This window comes from Lipophrys pholis (genome assembly GCF_963383615.2).
Source record: "Lipophrys pholis genome assembly, chromosome: 14".
NCBI lineage: Eukaryota > Metazoa > Chordata > Actinopteri > Blenniiformes > Blenniidae > Lipophrys > Lipophrys pholis.
In genome coordinates, this window is record NC_137633.1 from 18683874 (window position 1) to 18702370 (window position 18497).

The 18497-nt window shown below is 42.2% G+C and overlaps 2 protein-coding genes across 2 annotated transcripts in view; one reads left to right on the top strand and one right to left on the bottom strand.

Annotated features, from left to right (window-relative positions):
- The window catches only part of dnajc17 (DnaJ (Hsp40) homolog, subfamily C, member 17), a 38099-nt gene extending 30413 nt beyond the window's left edge, over window positions 1–7686 (top strand). The window contains exon 11 of the mRNA XM_080480379.1: window positions 7427–7686. Coding sequence (XP_080336505.1) covers window positions 7427–7552 — 126 coding nt within the window. The 3' untranslated portion in view covers window positions 7553–7686. The remainder of the gene's footprint in view (window positions 1–7426) is intronic.
- Window positions 7687–11306: 3620 nt separating this feature from the next.
- Window positions 11307–14659, bottom strand: gchfr (GTP cyclohydrolase I feedback regulator). Its single transcript, XM_080480252.1, has 4 exons — window positions 14504–14659; window positions 13826–13920; window positions 12326–12502; window positions 11307–11758 (listed from the first exon to the last, which is right to left on the bottom strand). Exons 1-3 carry the CDS (start codon window positions 14537–14539, stop codon window positions 12373–12375), a joined length of 261 nt encoding a protein of 86 aa, XP_080336378.1. The 5' UTR covers window positions 14540–14659; the 3' UTR covers window positions 11307–11758; window positions 12326–12372.
- Window positions 14660–18497: the final 3838 nt, after the last annotated feature.

Sequence of the window (18497 nt, forward strand, 5' to 3'; positions counted from 1 at the left end):
GCAAATCATTGTAATATTTTTTGCCGCATTTCGTTTGGTTGAAAGTAGCTGTAGCTCGGAGCAGCAACAACTGAACATACTGTCACCGAGGCTCTCATTTAATCTGTGACCGACTGAAAACACACAGTTTCTACCCACGGAGGAAAGACTCCTAATCAAACCGCATCAACTGGCTCCTCTCGCTGTGGATGAGTTTCACTTTGAGTTCCTCCCAGAGGGCATAACGACTCATTATTGTTAACGACAAGGCCCTCGCTGATTGAATCTTCCCTATTTGCGATAACAATGGAAACAGCCCAACAATTTGCATGTTAGATAGTTGCTGTTTTGCCTTCTGGCTCACTCTCACCACTCAAATCAATTGATTTGCATATTTCTAGAATCGATTTAATGTAAGAAATTGTGTGTATTTATGCGCAATGTTATTCTTCTTAGCTTGATGAGTGATATTTGTTGTTAGAAGTAGTTTTCACACAATTTCTATATTTCTTTCTTGTTATAATCTGGCTTATACCTTTGAACATTCTCTATTTTCCGCCTCAGTTTTGCTGTATTTTGGTTAAATAAGTTTAATGCACATATGTATCACTCACTCTTTTTTCTCAGTAATGTGGGCGGTCAGTGAAGGCTGGGGAATGTTTTGTCTCTTGGCACTGACTCTTGAGTAATTATTAAATCATAGCTCTGATATTTAGATTGCCGTGCAGACCGTGGAGTTGATATAAACAATACATAGCAAGATTATTCTCGCTAGATTAGTTTTTTTTTTCTACACATTAAACAGAGAAGACACGGAACCACGTTGACATGAGAACACTTTCGGACAAATGAAGTGAACTGAAATTTCTCATTTTTGTAGTTTGAACCTTGACTTGTTGGATTTTTTTTTGCTCCCTTTGTAAAGCCAAAGGTCTTCTTTTTTTTTTAACATCTCCAAGGTTCAGACTGTATTCTTAACCAGTTCCATGGCCTCTTTTGTTTTAATGGCAAATCGGTTGCAATCAGAGGGCTTTTCCCGGTAGGCTAGGATGTGAAAGACATAATTTTGCTTTTACAACGATGTATTGTTGGATATTAAAGAGGCCAAACTCCCACATTTCCTTACTCTAGGTTCCCTGAGCTCATCCATCATAAAGAGAAATGCCAGGGCACCAGGAGTTCAGGCCTTTGCTGCCATTTCTCTTTTCACTGTTTATTTCCTTTACTTTTGCAGATTCCAACCGCCCTCCGAGTCTCCACCCAAACGGCTTCTATTCTGTTGAATACCGTGACTACCTATGACCACATGCTTACACAACCACACGTACACACATGGAATGTCACCCTCCAACAATGCACTTGAAATCAACTTTATAGTTTTCCTGGAATCATCAGAACCAGAAGGAAATTGGGAAAATATTGCATATTTGTGTCTCTTTTTAATTTTACTTTGGCTTTGGGATTTATTCCTTTGTCTTTTCAGTGCCTTTAAATTCCAGACGTATTGTCAGTGAATTCCCCTCTGTATGTGTGGTTGCTGTACTCTGTGGTCTCTATATTTAGTTACAGTACATTTTTGTTATTTTTTCTACTGCATACACACAGCTTTTTATTTTCATTTTATGGCCTAACTATTAATATCTGATAGGTGTTTAATACTACTGTGTGCTTTTCACAGTGTGTGAATCTCATCTGTGATTTAAGTTCAGTTGCCACAAACAGTCCAATGTTATCTTGAGTTGGCCGGCCGAGTACAATACTGCCATAATAACCTTTATGTTTAAACTTTTAAGTTTTTCTTTGTTGTGGTGCAAAGTTTACGTGAGGAAAATGTCTAGATTTTTGCAAGACCAAACAATTAGTACTGAAAATGACTACAATTTCAACATGAAGTCAATTTAAATGAAACCTTGTGGTGCAAAATATAGTGAAATGTCCAAAAAAAACCTTCTCCTGTAGATGTTGCACTATGCAGGTTTTTACAAACTCACCCTGATATAAATATATATATATATTAGTGCTCTCAATCGATTAAAAATTATTTTACCAATAAATTGCACAATTTTCTATGATTAATTGCGATTAATCGCATTGTTTTTCTACTGAAGAATGAAGCTTGAATATATATATATATATATATATATATATATATATATATATATATATATATATATATATATATATATATATATATATATATATATATATATATATATATATATATATATACATCAGAATTCTGCTTATGTGTGACAGAAATAATAGGGTTCAACCAAATGTGTGTTGGAGTCCCAGTCAGAAAGCGGAGTGCCTGAACGACGCGTGCATGCAATGGGTTAAAGGCAGGAAGTAGATTTGGGCTGTAATCTCTATGAAGCGTTTGTTTGCCACTCGCAAAAACATTGTAATAAACCAAATCTTTGGGGTTTTGTGTCTGCAAGAGTAATGGACGATGATTAGTCTTCTGCCATTTACAAAGCTTTACGTTTTGTCTGTGCAGGGAGTTCGACCTTGGCTCCGGCGTTGCGTGTGCAGAACCCCGGCCTGTTTGTTTGAGTTAGCAGCAGCAGCGCTCGGGCACCTCCACACACACACACACACACACACAAATGATCTTGAAATAAGTATTTGCCCGTCATAAATCACACACTCCGTAGCTCAGTGACACACACGCAGACATTCCGCTACCACACACACACTCCAGATAAATAGCTCCTTGATTAACTTCACCACAGTGCATTAGAGGCAGAAATGTTAACCCGGACCACAGAGCAGGCTTGTTAAGAAAAACCCATTCTTCTCCTGCGAGTCTATAAAGTCACTTCTTGGCACAGTGAGCATCTAGTTAGAGATATATAACGGCTGATGGTGCTAATGAGTAATCCATTCATGCAAATTGGGTAACCTGTTGTGCTGCGCTGTTGCGGATCCTAAAAGCGTGGAATGGAATTATGTTCGCGGAAAAAAAAGAGTCCTTCCGCACTCGTATAGTTTATTCTCATTTTCCTCAAGCCCAGACTCATCTATCTCTCTTTTTTTCTTCTTTTTTTTTTCATTTACGGGACACAAACTTTCTCACTCACTTGTGCTCTCATGCTCGCAGTTGAAGGAATGGCGTAATGCGCAGCTGATCTGACGACTCGTGCTCGGGGAGCACAGTGGCCACCTGCACTCCGCCATGCCTCCTGCTGCGTGTGGGAAGGAGTGTGAGAGTTTGTGTTGTGTGTGCTAAACGGCCTGACTCACAGCACTGGTGGTATTCATGATGTCACTCCTGGCCCGGGGTCAAACCGGGGTGTGCTGTTCGGAGGCCGAGCCATGTGCTGATGTCACCCACTAATCCTCCGCTTTTTTGTATGTATGCATGCGTGTGTGTGTGTGTGTGTGTGTGTGTGTGTGTGTGTGTGTGTGTGTGTGTGTGTGTGTGTGTGTGTGTGTGTGTGTGTGTGTGTGTGTGTGTGTGTGTGTGTGTGTGTGTGTGTGTGTGTGTGTGTGTGTGTGTGTGTTTTACTACCATCCCACCTCTGCGGTGGCCCTGTGCCCTCCTCGCTCAGCTTTGTGCAGGGGCCCATTGTTTGTGTTCTGTGGTTTTCCTACTCACCCTGGGCCCCCGTGTTACGGTACCAAACACACACACGCATACATGTGCACACGCCAAGTGTTTAGTTATAGAGTGATGCACTGGCTAAACATGTACATTGTAAGTTAACACCCCGGGCAAGGAAACATCCCTCATCCTGCGAAGAAATGCGTCACACTGACCATAAAGCACCTGTTAATGCTCAGAATTCCCCCAGGTCATTAGCATCGCGCAGTCTGCCCGTGACCGCCGTGGGTAGAGAGGAGGTCACACCATATCTGACTCAAAGGTTTTCACCTTAACTTCAGGGCAGTGACCAGTAGAGGGCACTAGAGAGGGCGCATTTATTTGCTGTTGAGCATTGAGCTTTTTTGTACCAATGCTTTTATACTTGTGTTTCGTTCGATTTGAAGATGCAAGAGTTGTTTATTTACCTAATGGTGCTCGCGTGATATTTCAGAGTTACGTGTCATACGAGGGCTTGAGCTCACATTATTGGAATGATAATAGCAGCTTTCCTCAATCCAGGGGTGAGGAGGAGGAGGAGGAGAGGCGTGCGGGGTAACTTCCCCTCACAGACCCTCTCCTCTCTTCTTCCTCCATGCTTCACCCTCTTTCTCTCAGCACATGGATGCTGGAGTCCCCGTGATGTTTTCCAGATGCCTTAGCTCAGCGAGTGCATTGAGAAAAACCTCCCTCTCCTCCTCAAATTGCTCTCACTTGCTCGCTCTCTGCGCTTAATGCAGACTCTCGCTCTCTCCTGCAGCTTACTGTCTTGTTAAAGAGACACTTCCTTGGCCGAGTGGACTTCCTCAATATAATCCTTTAAAAACAATAGCTTGCTCCGTGGCCACATGGTCCTCCTTTCCCCCCTCGTGAGTATATACACCATATTATACGCAAGTGTAGAATCAGCTAAAGGTGTCAAACGTATCGTCAAATTTCAACAGAAACAAAGTCTACATTATTAAAACAGTTTGCTGTAACATTCAACATACTAAATACTTTTTTTTTTTATTAATTTTTTTTAACCCAGGGCTGCACGACTTAAGAAAATCATTAGCAGACAGTTTGTTATTCTATTCTATGGGAGCACAAACTCTTTCTCTGTATCATTTAAGCCTTTTGCTGTTTTCATTGACAGAAGTCTGATAGAGGTTTTGCAATTAGCTGAAGATGTCTTAACTTTAGATATTTTGAGAAATAATGACGTTTTCAAGTGAAAACAGAAAACTTTCCTTGCTTGGAGCCACTGAAAATTCAACTTTTTGAAAACGGTTTCCAAGGTGGAACTTTTTGAAAATGCTCCACCTCCTTGGAAATGGCGGGAAATGCTGCTACTGCGCATGCGCACCACGGCCGTAGCAAATAGTTGTTCTAGACATTCGCATGGAGATGGACAATACCAACAATGGCGACGTCCAGAGTGTCATGACTCCCAGTCCATATTCTCCTGGGACTTTATAGCGGAGTCAGGAGTCACCTGTAATAACAATCCAACTTCGTCGTCTGTCTATACAAATGTCCATGTTTATAGCAGAATGTTCTCTGCGCACGGATGTGTGTGTGTGTGTGTGTGTGTGTGTGGTTTCAATACAAAAACAACCAACAGTACATAACATTTACATCCTTTTCAGCGTTTCTGCCATTTCCATGTAACCATACATCGTTTTTTAAATGTTGCCATGCACACGCCAAACTTCTCTGAAACGAAAACAAAAAAAAACCCAACATGTGCTTTCACTTGAAACGTCGTGTAAACAGGGCTTGAATCCCATATTCTAAAGTTAAACCTGCTTAGTCTGTCGGTTTGGGGTAACCGCTCAATAATGGAACGCTGGTAAGTTGTTTCAGGAAAACTGTTTAGTTTATAGGTAATCATGTGGACAATGAAAGCCATATTTTTTAATATTTGTATAAGAAATAGACCAACTTATATACATTTTTACTGCTTTTGACTGCAGCTTTAAAGTGCCATACACACAAGCAGACGCGCGTCGGGGTTCAGCATCTTGCTCAAGGGCACTTTGACATGAATCGAACAACCACAAACAAGATGTGAATGCAACCTGCTTTTTATTACCCGATAATGACAACACGTTAAGCAGCTCAAGCTGGAAGTTCAAACTGGCGGATTGAATCAAAAGCTTTAAGGTAGTGTGTTTGTTGAGCTTTTAAAGAGTCTGTATATCCTGCACTGGGAGCCAGCGATGTCCAGAATGTGTGGGATCCTCTAAAGTCCAGCGGGTCATTGTGAGCTTCTCTGAGGGGAAGTCGCGGTTTGTTTATGATGTGCACTGCCACCCTCAACACCTGCTGCGGGTCCCTCCCGTTCCCACTGCACAGCTGGAGAGTCACTCAGTGCAGCAGAAGGTCAGGAAGCTCTCCAGGGCTCACCAAAATAATGGGAAAACTAACAGAAGCACATGTCTTTGGTTTGCACTTGTTTGTTGCTGCCTGTTCCTCCTGGAGTTGACGATGTTTTGTGTTGTCATCCTGATCTTTTCTACGAAACGCTTGGTTGGTCTGTACCTCATCTTTGCCTGGAGGGTCCCGCGGCTGCTTATCCCAACAGTGAGGAATACGCTTTATGCTGCTTGATTAGCCATTGGCTGCCCTCTCCTGTCCCCCATCATAGTTAGAAAAATCTGTTGCCCTCATCGTCCAAGCCAAAGCTCCGTCAGCAGAGAGCAGGCCTCATTCCAGGACACATTTTGGGATGTAATAACCTCAGGCAGCGGAATTACCCCGTCACAGTCTCTCTGTGGGCTGCAGTCGCATACATGCCTAATGGTCGCATCTACATATGTGAGCGGGCCGCTCCGCTCTGCTCCACACCCACAGGCCTGGTTGTGAAAGCAAACAGACATTGGACATTGGCAGTGGTTATTTTTGCTGTGTCTGCCATGAGTTGCTTTTGGCGCGTTGTAGAACGCAGAGACGTTTGGCTTTTGTGCGATTCTGCCAGTGTTATGGATCAGTTGACATCATCACTAAACACTGAGAGAACGAGACCACTGCAGCAGGGTTCCACACCAAGATATGTTTTCCTTTTGGGAAGTGTTACACCAGCATCGACTTGGTTTCAGTAGAAAAACCAAGGCGCTGTTCACACTTGTGATGCGGTACGCCTGGTCTGGACCAAAGTTTAAAAAAAGAGAGAAAAGCTCACGGTTGGTTCCAGTTTGCTGTCACTGTCAGACCAAAAGACTTGCTGATCAGATGATATGACTGCTATACCGTGACATATTGTCATGGGAGTCGTTGGAGAGCTTACTAGAGTAGGTACAGGGTAATCTCAAGGTCAGGGGCTTGCCTTTTCCCAACATAGTTTTCTTCTTTTGGATTTTCTCATTAAAAGATGTATGGATAAATTGAGGAAAGTTTTTGGAATAATCAACGAGAACAAACATTATATATATATATATATGACTTAAATAAAACATTTCTAACTTGGACATGGCCAAATGTGGCCCTTTGTGGTTAATGAACCACATTGGAACCCAAAATCACTTGAAATTCTCATTCAAATACTGTAACACTACTTTCTAGGGAAGAAATTATTGATCAGATGATCAAATCAAAAACACCAGGTCAGCACTAAGAGAAGGACAGTAACACACACGTCCACCACTGTGATCAATATGTATTCCTAATAAGCATGTTTTTGGAAAGTGGGAGGAAACTGGCGTACGCACAGGGATAATACACAAACCACGGAGACCCCCAAGCCTGGAATCAAACCGGGAGATGTCTCGCTGTGACGCAAGAGCGCCAACCGCGGCATCACTTAAGTCTTTTTATGATACAAAAAATATGTTTACTTGTTTATCTGACCTGACGTTGCGTGCGTGTCTCCATGCGCAGGGCTCCCTCTCCAACGAGCGGGACTACGAGAGCATCGTGATGATGAGGATGAGGCAGGCCGCCGAGCGTCAGAAACTCATCGAGCAGATGCAGAGAGAAGACGACGACGATGCCAACGGCTCGTAGCGCGGCTCGTTTCCCCGCCACCGACAGTCACACCGAAACATACTTCAGGCTTTAGTTTCATAAAGCCCACATGTGTTTTGTTTTGCATTTTTGTTTGTGTGATATTCCAATACAATAAACATTTTTAATAATGAAACCATTCTAATATTCTCTTTACCGAAAATGGGGGGACGACTAAGGAAGACACAGAAGTAAGAGATCAAGTAAGGTCGAAGTTGAAACGTGCACATTGTGTTTCATCAACACGTTTTAGGCCACAAACCTCAGACTGTGTACGGTTGAGTTTGTACAGAGTCATTTTGTGCAAACTGATCATATAGCAACTTACAACACGGACATCTTTTGGCTCCTTATACTCAGGAAATGTTTGATAAAACCCAACAATTCCTCACATATGGTGTGTAAGAAAAACTTAACACGCCGTATAATTAGTTTCTCTGGCGTTGAAATCTGAAGTTTGAATCATGTTTTTATGTATTTTCTCTTTGAATTAAGTGCGTCACATTGTCGGATCAGTACAAATCAATGATATTATACATTCAGCTTGGCACTTTCATGGATAGTTTGTTTGCTAATCATGCAAAATCCTGAAGAGTGAGAACTACACAAGTTGTATATTGTACTCTACAACAGGTATATGTACTGTTGTTCTTAAGTTAAAGTCCAAATCTGATCAAAATCATTTATCTCCGTGGTGCACTTAAAGCGGCACGGTACTTTTCCCAAACACTACCCATAGTATTAGTTACTTCTGTATACAGCCACATCTGTATTTAATTGCATTTTCAATAACAAGCTTTCAATTCATTTTATTTATACACACATTTCTTAGATAAAGCAGGTTTTTTCTGTTAAAAGAATAAACTCATTGGCTCCAAAATGCATATCATCATAATAAATATTAAGTCAAATTGTGTGCATATGTTCAATTACCAAATTCACCATCAAAAGTAGTGAAGAAGTACAGATTAGAAAATGAAATAGAAGTTTACATATGACACTGATTTTAAGCCAGGGACTTTTAAAGATTTAAACAATGGATAAATGGGGCCCAACTATAATAGTTAGACGGGAAAAAAAACTGTCAAAATCAAACATTTTTCTAAATTAAGGAGAGAATATAAGTAGACCACAGAGATTTATATGTCTGACTTGTTATATGATACAAGTCAGACACAACTTTGACAAAGAAATGCATACGATTAATGACGTGACGGCAACTTATTGTAAACATACAAGAACAGAAGAGGAAGAGTAATGAACAATCTGAATATCAGGGTCTGCTCACCAAAACTTTATACAAGAGATACGTGAGGAAAACATGCTACAGGAAGGAATAATTAAAGATGTGTGGTTTAATATTCTCTGTGTAATTACAAACAACGAGCAGAGAATTTTGTTGCCCCAAAAATTTAAAAAAATGTTGCCGCTATATTAAAATCACAAAATACTGTGCTGCTGTGTGGAAAGAGAAGCTCACTGATGAGTTATGGAGAGACTCACTCGGGTCCTAAAACTACAACAAACAATGTGTGAAAACATCTGGGGGAAAATAGACAATCTCCAAAGATCAGCGGAACTCCACTCAATACACTGTTTGTTTACAGCAATGTTTGTATTTGGTCTCTGGTTCTATTCCAGGTAAATAATCACAAGGCATTTAGAAATGTTCCCAACATCCAGACCAGATTAGCTGTAGAAGAGGCCGCGGTCCCGAAACACCGCACTGCATCGTTATCGTGGTATAATGATGCAATTTGCATCAGTCAAACGCTCTGGTTGTATCTGACAACTCATTACCTCATGGTAGCCAAACAAGTGTGCTGTGAAAACCACGGGGAACTGTGGGAAAGGAGTGGCGTGTCCGTAATACTCCAAACCGCAGGCTCTGTGATGAGACGACATGGAAATCATTCTCCCTCCTCATGCTAAACCAGTAATCAGCATGCGATTGGACCGTGAGGTACATCCGTGGGGAAATTCTTGTGGCCTCATGCGATGAAAAGTGAACATGCTCTGGAGACCCGCCATTACGGCTCCGCTGGTTCAGATGTTTGCTCTCTCTACTTTGCGTGCATATATGCAAAAGCTTTTCTCCAGACTCAAGTGTATTTGTTGGCTACTCATTAAATGACGTTCACCTTTATCAGCTCTATAGTAAGTATCTGATAAATATAGTTCATGAAAATGCTTCTGACTCTGAACTGTGCAAACCACAGAGGGGCAACAGTCGCAGCTTACACCCACAATTTTCACTGAAGTCTTCGTCTTGCAGTTGGCTGGACCGGCAAAATAACAACCTTTAAGTTTAAACTAAAGTTTTTCTTTGTTGTGGCGCGGAGGATGATGAAATTATCTATATGTTCACAAAATCAAACAATTACTACTGAAATGACTGCAATCGTAACACAGATTAAATTTTGATGAAACCTTCTGGAGCAAAATACAGTGAAATGTCCAGACAACGTCTCCAATAGCTTTTTATTAATTTTTTTTACAAACTCACCGAATGCTGAACAATGTTACCGGAAAATTAGGTTGCAAACGAGGTTGGGGGTTCACAATTCCACTCAAATTAAGATAAAAACGGCTTCAGTATTATAAAAGTTTTAAGCAGCGTATTTATTACAACTTTTGCTCCACTTTAAAAATCTGTCTTCTGTCTCCCGATGCCTACCTCAGGAGTTTTTAAGCTGTTGTTGTTCTAAGTTGTTTCACAATAGGCTTATGCAACAGATATCTGGGCGATTCTGTTGACTCTTGTGTTGCTTATTTATGCTCCCCTAAGTGACACGCTACCACTCCGTGACCCACATTAAGTCAAACCTTTGAGTGCCAGACTGCTGCGGTCACCGTGAGTTCTGTCACGCGGTCCTCAGCCCGTTGGAACATCCGTCCATCGGAATAGTGCTTTCCCCCCCGTCTCTCCGGAGGACTATGGCGTAATGCTTCGTCTGTATTTACAGGCCAGCGTGGCGGCGCTTTCTCCCACCGTTGTGTCATTTAGGAGCCACATGGCAGCTCGGCGGCATCCGATCCGGCCATCCGTCTCCCTGCCACTTCTGCGCCGCCTCGCCGCCGCTACGTTACTCAATGTCCAGCTGTGGAGCGGAGCGGTGTGGTGGGAGACATCTGCTCCTCTCCTCCTGCAAAATCCCCCCGTCACATGGTTTTGTTTATGTGTAGTCTTTTTTTCAGTATCCCAGCAATGTTGGGGGGAGCGCGGGGGGGGGGGGGGGGGGGGGGGGGGGCAGAAACACACAAACTGAGTCCAAATGACAACAGAGGAAATACAATTACAGGAAACACATTCACCACCGACCCTGCCCGAAGCCCACGGTGGCTTGTGCTGCATGCGAACCGTGATGAGGGGGGGGGAGCTGTTGTGTGCATCCTCCGAATAGTTCCGCCTTGTTTTCTACACACTGCATCCAAACTGTCATGTGGGTGTTGTTCATACACGGAGGAGCCTCTTGATTTTCAGGTGGAATCACGGTCCAGCGTGAGGCAGCAGGTCTGGGGAGAGTTTGGCTGCCCTGCCTGGCAGAGTCTCCAGTTTGCAGGTTTGCGATCCGGGAAACCACCCACGCCTTTTTCTGGCTCTCCTGCACTCCCGCGTGCGTCATCCTGAAGCGTGCAGCATCCCTGACAGGTGCCGTCCGGCTCTGAGGACTCTCCACCAGAGCCTGTTTATCATGGCGGATGTGTGGTGGTTTTTTGGGTGCGCGTCAACTGATGACTATGTGCGTTTGATCGACTTTATCTGGTTTCTTTTATTGATAATCACATCAATAATATTACATTGTTTATTCATCCGCCCCAACAATCTTTACACAAGACTACAGTACACACATTTATGGCAGCATTTTTACCTTTGGGGCTGCGCAGACTGAATCTACTTCAGTCACGTCCACAAATATTTGGGCACTGGAACAATGATTAGCATTTTGACTCTGTACACCAACGTTATGTATTTGAAACAAAATGCACTTTAAGTGGAGACTTTAAAATGAAAGTATTTACATATAAACAGGTGGAAAGTGTAAGAATTTCATCCATCTTTCTTTTATAGTGAGTCACCAATTTACCTAATTTGCATGTTTTTGAATTGCATTAGTACAAAGCCAACGCATGCATGAGGACAGCATGCAAACTCGAACCAGGGATTTCTTGCTGTGAGGGGGGAGCACTCCACTGCCATGCTGCCTATGGGAATCACAACACATTTACTAAGTGCCCGTCACTTTTTAAAGAACCAAAAAGTCACAATTCACTGCACAGCTCTTTAATAGCGGACCGGTGTCCCTAAGGGGATCAATATATCACACTTATTATTCACTCATCATTGAGGCGACAGAGAGATGATTCAAAGTGTACCGTTAATTTGAAGAGGAAAATTTGTATTTGGACTCCAGTGTGGTCAGTGCTCAGTGAGAAGTTCAAACATCATTAGGGTGAAAAACCTTATTTTTGATTGTTTCGCTGGAAGAGGAATATTCAGTGACCTGGTTATATATTACTCATACAGACAAGAGACTACGTCACCAGCTACTTTAAGTCACTAGTAGTAAACCACAGGATTAATGGTGATTGGGTTTTTTAAGTATCAGGAATATCTTTTGGCAGTTGCAGGACTGCGGTGTGGTAATCTGAAACCTTGTGAGAGGGATAATCTGAATGTTTTAATCCTGACAAAAGGACTGACTTTGTGGTGGATTGCGGAGCAAGAAAATAGGAAACGAGGACATGTTAAAACAGCTGATTCAGTCATACTTGTGAAGGCTGACCAAGGTCTAGCAACACCGTCCCTTTGTGATCCGTCACTCGGCGTCTTTATGGAGGCACCACACCAGCGTCTGTCCCACGCCCGTCATCGACAGCACGTGGAAGCCCAGCTTCTCCAGCTTGTCCAGGACCAGGCGGGGCGGGTCGTCCACATGGTACTCGGAGCTAAAAACGAGCATAAACAGAAAGTCGTTTTGCTTTGCACAGATGTGGGGTTTCTCTCCTCTGGCAAACTTTGCTCGGAGAGGAGAATGCTGTTAATTGTTCTGGTGCTCGTTCACTTCCTTCCACACCTTGGTTCATTTCCCAGCAGCATTTGAATCAGATTGCCAATGACAACATTTCTCCTGATCTGTGTTCCATCACCTTGAATGGTTTATTCTAAATCTGCAAAGCAGCAGCCTTTCCCTTTCCGCAACCACACTGGAGGGTTTTTTTTTTCTCCCCGCCCCTTTGCTCCTCTACACGTGACTCTATCTCAGCTCTGCCGTCAATATGGACAAGCTAACTGCCAAAAGGAAAGAAACACCAGAGCTAAGTACCAAAATATGGAAATGTGGCCCCAGTGTTAGCATATTTACAGCACACCTGGGAGCAGATCCTGCTCACGTGTGGAAGCTCCCCTCGTCTGATCAGTGGGAGTACAACTCAGCCGTCCTGTGTTTGCCAGATGACGGTGGAGAGCGTCTACCACGGCAATATTACTGTCCTTCACAGGACGGCAAAGGTACTGACACGGTATACTCGAGTACAACTTAGTCAAAATGAACTGGTTGTCAGCATTTTGTGACTTAATAGCAAACAAATATATAGTATGAATGTGTTGAATAAAAAGCTTATATAGCGATTTTCATTGTTAACATTCACTCATTCACCCATTCTGACATGCAAGGTGACAGGGAGGGATGGGGAATCGAACCTGTAGCCTCCTGATTAGAGAGACAACCACTCTGGAGCCGGCTATTACTCGAACTGTGTTCAATTTCAATTTAATTTAGTTAGCAAAATTTTTTTTGCCTACTTATTAGACCATTTTATTCATGCTATGGAGACTTTAATCATATTATTAACATGTTTCTGTGAAGGTTTTTGTTTTTGTGTCTTTATAATAATCAACAGAATCATGCATTGTTTACTTATCATACCACATTATCGAATAGTTGAGATGGAAAGTGTACCAAAAATGTGTACTCAAGTAAAGATGCTTTCGCAATGGTTATGTTATACTTAATAACAACGAAAATGTTACATAAAGTAGCTGCATTTAATTGCATTGAGTACACTGATGTGCTGAGGTGGATAAAAGTACTTAAGATTTGCACTTTACTGTTACATTGCTTATATTGTACTCAAATGAAAGGTTTTTATTATTATTATTATTATTATTATTATTATTATTATTATCATTCATGCATGCGAAGGTTAACATTCTCTCATTCAAACAGGTTTCTGCAACGTTTCCTTTATGTCACCAGGTCCAGTACTTACAAATTATTTCCCAGCATGGTTGTTTTCCTCGCTCCCAGGTAATTCATGACTGCCGGATCAGAGAATTCATCCCCCACATTTGTTGGACCATTCTCCTGAAAGACAGCATGTGCATTGCTTTCACAAATTATAGCATATTCACTGAGAAATGATTGCAGCTCCAAAAACAAAGCCTTCCTGTTATTAGTGCAGCTCTGGTTCTAAGTCCCTCTGGTACACCTGCAGCCGTCTGGCAGGTGCGGATCATAATCTCTCATATCTGCACAGACTAAAAATAGATGATCCAATACTCAGGGGCTATAGAATTAGGCTGCAGACTGCAAAATGAACATGCGCAACAAGGGAGTGAAACATGTGTTCTTCATTTAGTGACAGAGAAAAAGTAAAGGAAGGGGAAACACACACACACACACACACACACACACACACACACACACACACACACACACACACACACACACACACACACACACACACACACACACACACACACACACACACACAACTTGCTCCGATCCTGTTTGGATTTTTAGTTTTTTCATCCAGCATGCAGAACATTGTAGGTCATTGCATAGTTCTATTTTTCAAGTGATTGATTCGTTTAATGCTTAACGTTGTGCGGTTATATATAAATAAATCCTCGCGCCTCCCTTCACGCACACATACACAGATACACACCAGTCGGATCTGCGTGCTGATCAGTATGTAGGGCATCCCTGCGTCTCGACCCGGCTCCGTTATTCTCCCCCTCTAGGGACGGTAGAAGACGTTTCTGTCTCCACAGGCGCGACGTGACGGTGCGTCCTCCTCTCCAAAGTTGCGCTCGCGCTGTATGCGGAAACACCCACCGCGGCGCACCAATCACAGCGCGCCGCTCAGCATCTGTCCGCCGCGTGGCTCGACATCGATCACACCGCTGTTGACATGACAAATACTGGCCAACGTGCGTGCACGAGAGGAAACGATTTTATTACGGACTTAATGGGCGTAATTTTTCATTCACTGTGTTTTTTTATTCAGTGTATAATTCAAAATTGAAGTGAATCTCGTCATTCTGTGACTTTACTTTTATTAAAAAGACACAACTGTATTATTCATATTGCAGCCAGTGGGAGTGGGAATCAATCATGTATCAGCAAAAAAATGTATTTAAATAAATAAATAAATAAATACATAAACATATATAGCTACACCCTAGAGTGTGGACAGAGGCACTATAATATTGCACATTTTCACAAGATGGGATAAAGACGCCTGATACAAGATACTGTCAGTCAGAATCACAAAGGACTTAACAAGACTCTTTGTCTTCATTAAAAATTCATCAGATAAAGGCCTTAGTCATTCTGAGAAACTATTACCTGAGCTGTGTGGCCCGCCTGCCGTTCCCAAAGGTGACATAAGCCTCTTTGCTGGACTGAAAATGTGTTTGAGCACAGCGGAAAGGCAGTTCTCCTCTTTTCCGTAGAGACCCACACACACATTAATAACAGAAAGAGTTAAAATATTTTATGTAAAGTTTATCCAGTTCAATTCGAGCTAACAATGGACAAAGGCACAACACATCATTGACAGTCACCAGTCCATCACAGTGCAAATCAAAGGGGAATCTTGGGTCAACAATTGACTTCACATGCATGTCTTTGGACAAACTTCACACAAGAAAGGCATGGCCTGGACTTAAACTAACACACTTCTCACCAAGAGGCCAGCGTGCTAACCACTGCATCACCATGCAGCAATATTTATACTTATTTGTAGGCTGAAGTTGAAAAGTGTAACAAGTTCAATGACTGCAAAGCTTTATTTATATTGGAATTTTACCAGTACAATGTTAGGCTTCTTGCAGTCCTTTATAATTTCTACAGATCCCAACAGTAGTTGATAATATAATAAAATTAATGACAATTGTTATTAGGAGTTTAAGAATGAGGCGAGCAACTAAAGTGGGTAAGAAATCAATAGGATCATGTTATAGAAAATGTTTTTGATAGTATTTGTTGATGTTTTGCTGACTCTGCAACTCCTCCTAGAGGGCAGTCGGTACATTATTTGCTGTCAATAGTAAAACTAGAAAATACTCTATCCTCTTGTCCTCTTGAGGGAAGTTCAAAGTATCCCGCAACGCAGGTCACAGAAGAATGATAGAAAATACACACTCACAATAATCAACATATGAACAGAAGTTATAAATGTTAATCAAGAAAAAGAAACAAGGGGACGAGCACAGATTGCTGTTAATGTACTTTTGAACTGATGTATATGTGTCAAGTAAAAGACAAATAAGGCAGAACTCACTTATATTGCAGTCTCAACGTGTTTCACATGGACGTTGACTCATCCGTGCACCAACTGTGACGGTTGTCACGCAGGGAGCTCGCATGCTATCGGCAGGAATTTGGGGTCCAGTGTCTTGCTCAGAGATACTTTCACAAATCGAGAGATGCATATATCCCGCTGCATATATGATGCTTTTCGTGCATTTCCTCAGTTTGAACTTATTCATATGTTTAGTAGAGGCACAGTGCATATATTAGATGAAACCTGCTGTGTCTGGAACGTTGTCTGTCCTAGAGATAGAGTAATTTCCTCCCCTGCAGGAACAATTATGGATCAGTCTTGTGACAGAGGGGGAAATGAAAGACACAGTCTGAAAACAAACCACAATGGCGGGAACGCTGATAAAATCAGCAATATGACTGTAATGTCCCGTGGATGCCAGCGGTGCCCATTGGACATTCAGTTCCTCCTCGTACGTGCTGCTCAGTGGGAAAGCTCATTTCAAGCTTGATCGCTACTCAGTATTATCACATCTGGCAGACATGAATCCAGCTTCTTTCAATCAGAGTTGAAAATATTCAATTTAGATGATTAGGAATTAACTGTATCTGAAAGCGTCAGTGTTGTTTACTGTCTCTGCCATGACAGTGTTTTTAGTGCTGGTGACATTATTTAGAGCCGATAATCCACAGCCGGAGGAGCCACACTATAATCAGACGATAATGTCTTTTTCATTACAAGATATTATTGCTGGAATATAGGCAATGAACAGTCTTTATACATGTCACAACTTTTGTAACCCTTATTATTTTTCTCTGAAGCAGATTTTTGATCACCAGATTTAAAAAAAATCTTTTTTACTACTCCTCACCACAGGGAAATCCCGCCCCTCCGTTTGACAACCACTGATCCAAATCATCAGTGGCGAGAAGACAGACACAAGTCTTCCTCTGGAATGTGTCTTCACTCATGTTTTATCTGTCCTTGTAATCCCAGGACTTAAAGCAAACAGGAAGGCAAGCGGGGCTGTCCTCAAGGCTTCAAAAAAACAAAAGCATTGACCCCCTGCTTAAAAAGAACAAAAAAGAATCCGATCGGCGAGTGTGGTCCGACCAGATCCACTTCATGTGTTCCTGCAGTTTCATCCCACACTGGCTCATCTGCTGCTGGTTATTAGAGTCTGGGGTCACCTTCGTCTGTGACCTGCAGTGACAACGAGCGCATCCCCGGTGGGCCCACAGGAAGCAGGCTGAGGCTTTGATGAGGCTTTTTGCTTTCACCCAAACAGCAGGAGTGGCTGCTTGTTGGGAAAACACTTAGCAGAAGCATCCGCAACGGCATTAAAAATAAAAAAAACAACAACAACAACAACTTGGTGTAGTGTTTAGCATTTCCGTCTTAAGGTGAGTTGCTGTTAGGCTGATTTTTGTAAAAACATGCATAATGCAACAGCTATAGGAGAAGTTTTTGTGACATTTCACTGCATTTTGCACCAGAAAGTTTCATTAAAATGGTCTTTCTGTTGAGATTGTTGTCAAGTTTGGTAGTAATTGTTTGGTTTTGTGAAAAAACTGACATTTTCATCATTATACTTGGCGCCACAACAAAGAAAATCTTTAAAGTGTAAACTTTAATTTTATTATGGCACTGTTTTACTGGTCCGGCCCACTCTGGATGAAATTATGACGTATGAGGCTCCTGAACTAATCTTCTATACTGGGAGTGTTGGAGTATAGAAGATACATGCATAAATGGAGGGATGGAAGGCGGTTGTACAGGGTGTCAGTTTCTCAAAACCAATTAGTTATTGAAGGTCTGAGCATATAAAAAGCTACTGCATACATACATGAGCACTTATTGTAGTGGTCGGCATTTCCTCTGCTGGCTCCCCACAGCTTTACTACACGTTATATTCTGTGGCATACCTCTTCAGAGATCTTGCTTACGTTGTTCTTGTTTTTGTTGTTCTTGTTCACCATCTCCCTTATTGTCCGTCCCCCCGGCAAAATTCTGATTTATTTGCTATTTGCTCGCCAACACTTCCAACGCCATGATATCATGTTTCATCTTGTGCTTGTGGGAGCTCCGTGCTCCAGCCAATCACTCCATGGAGAACTCCTGCAAACAAACATGAAAACAATACCAGTTCCAGCAGATTGTTTTTGTGTAAACAGGGTCTAATGCACGCAAAACCCTCAATCAGATACTCCTGTTGGCTCATGATGTCACTCCTCTTAGTTGATCACCTCCAAAAGTTCGTGCAAGCTGAAAGCACAATCAAACTGCATGAGCACGCAATTCGTCACGCTTTGTAAATCAGACCAGGAGTTAAGCTCCATGAAGTTGGACTGTTTGCATCCAGGTGAAAGCCTTCGCTCATTGTTCGCTGGGC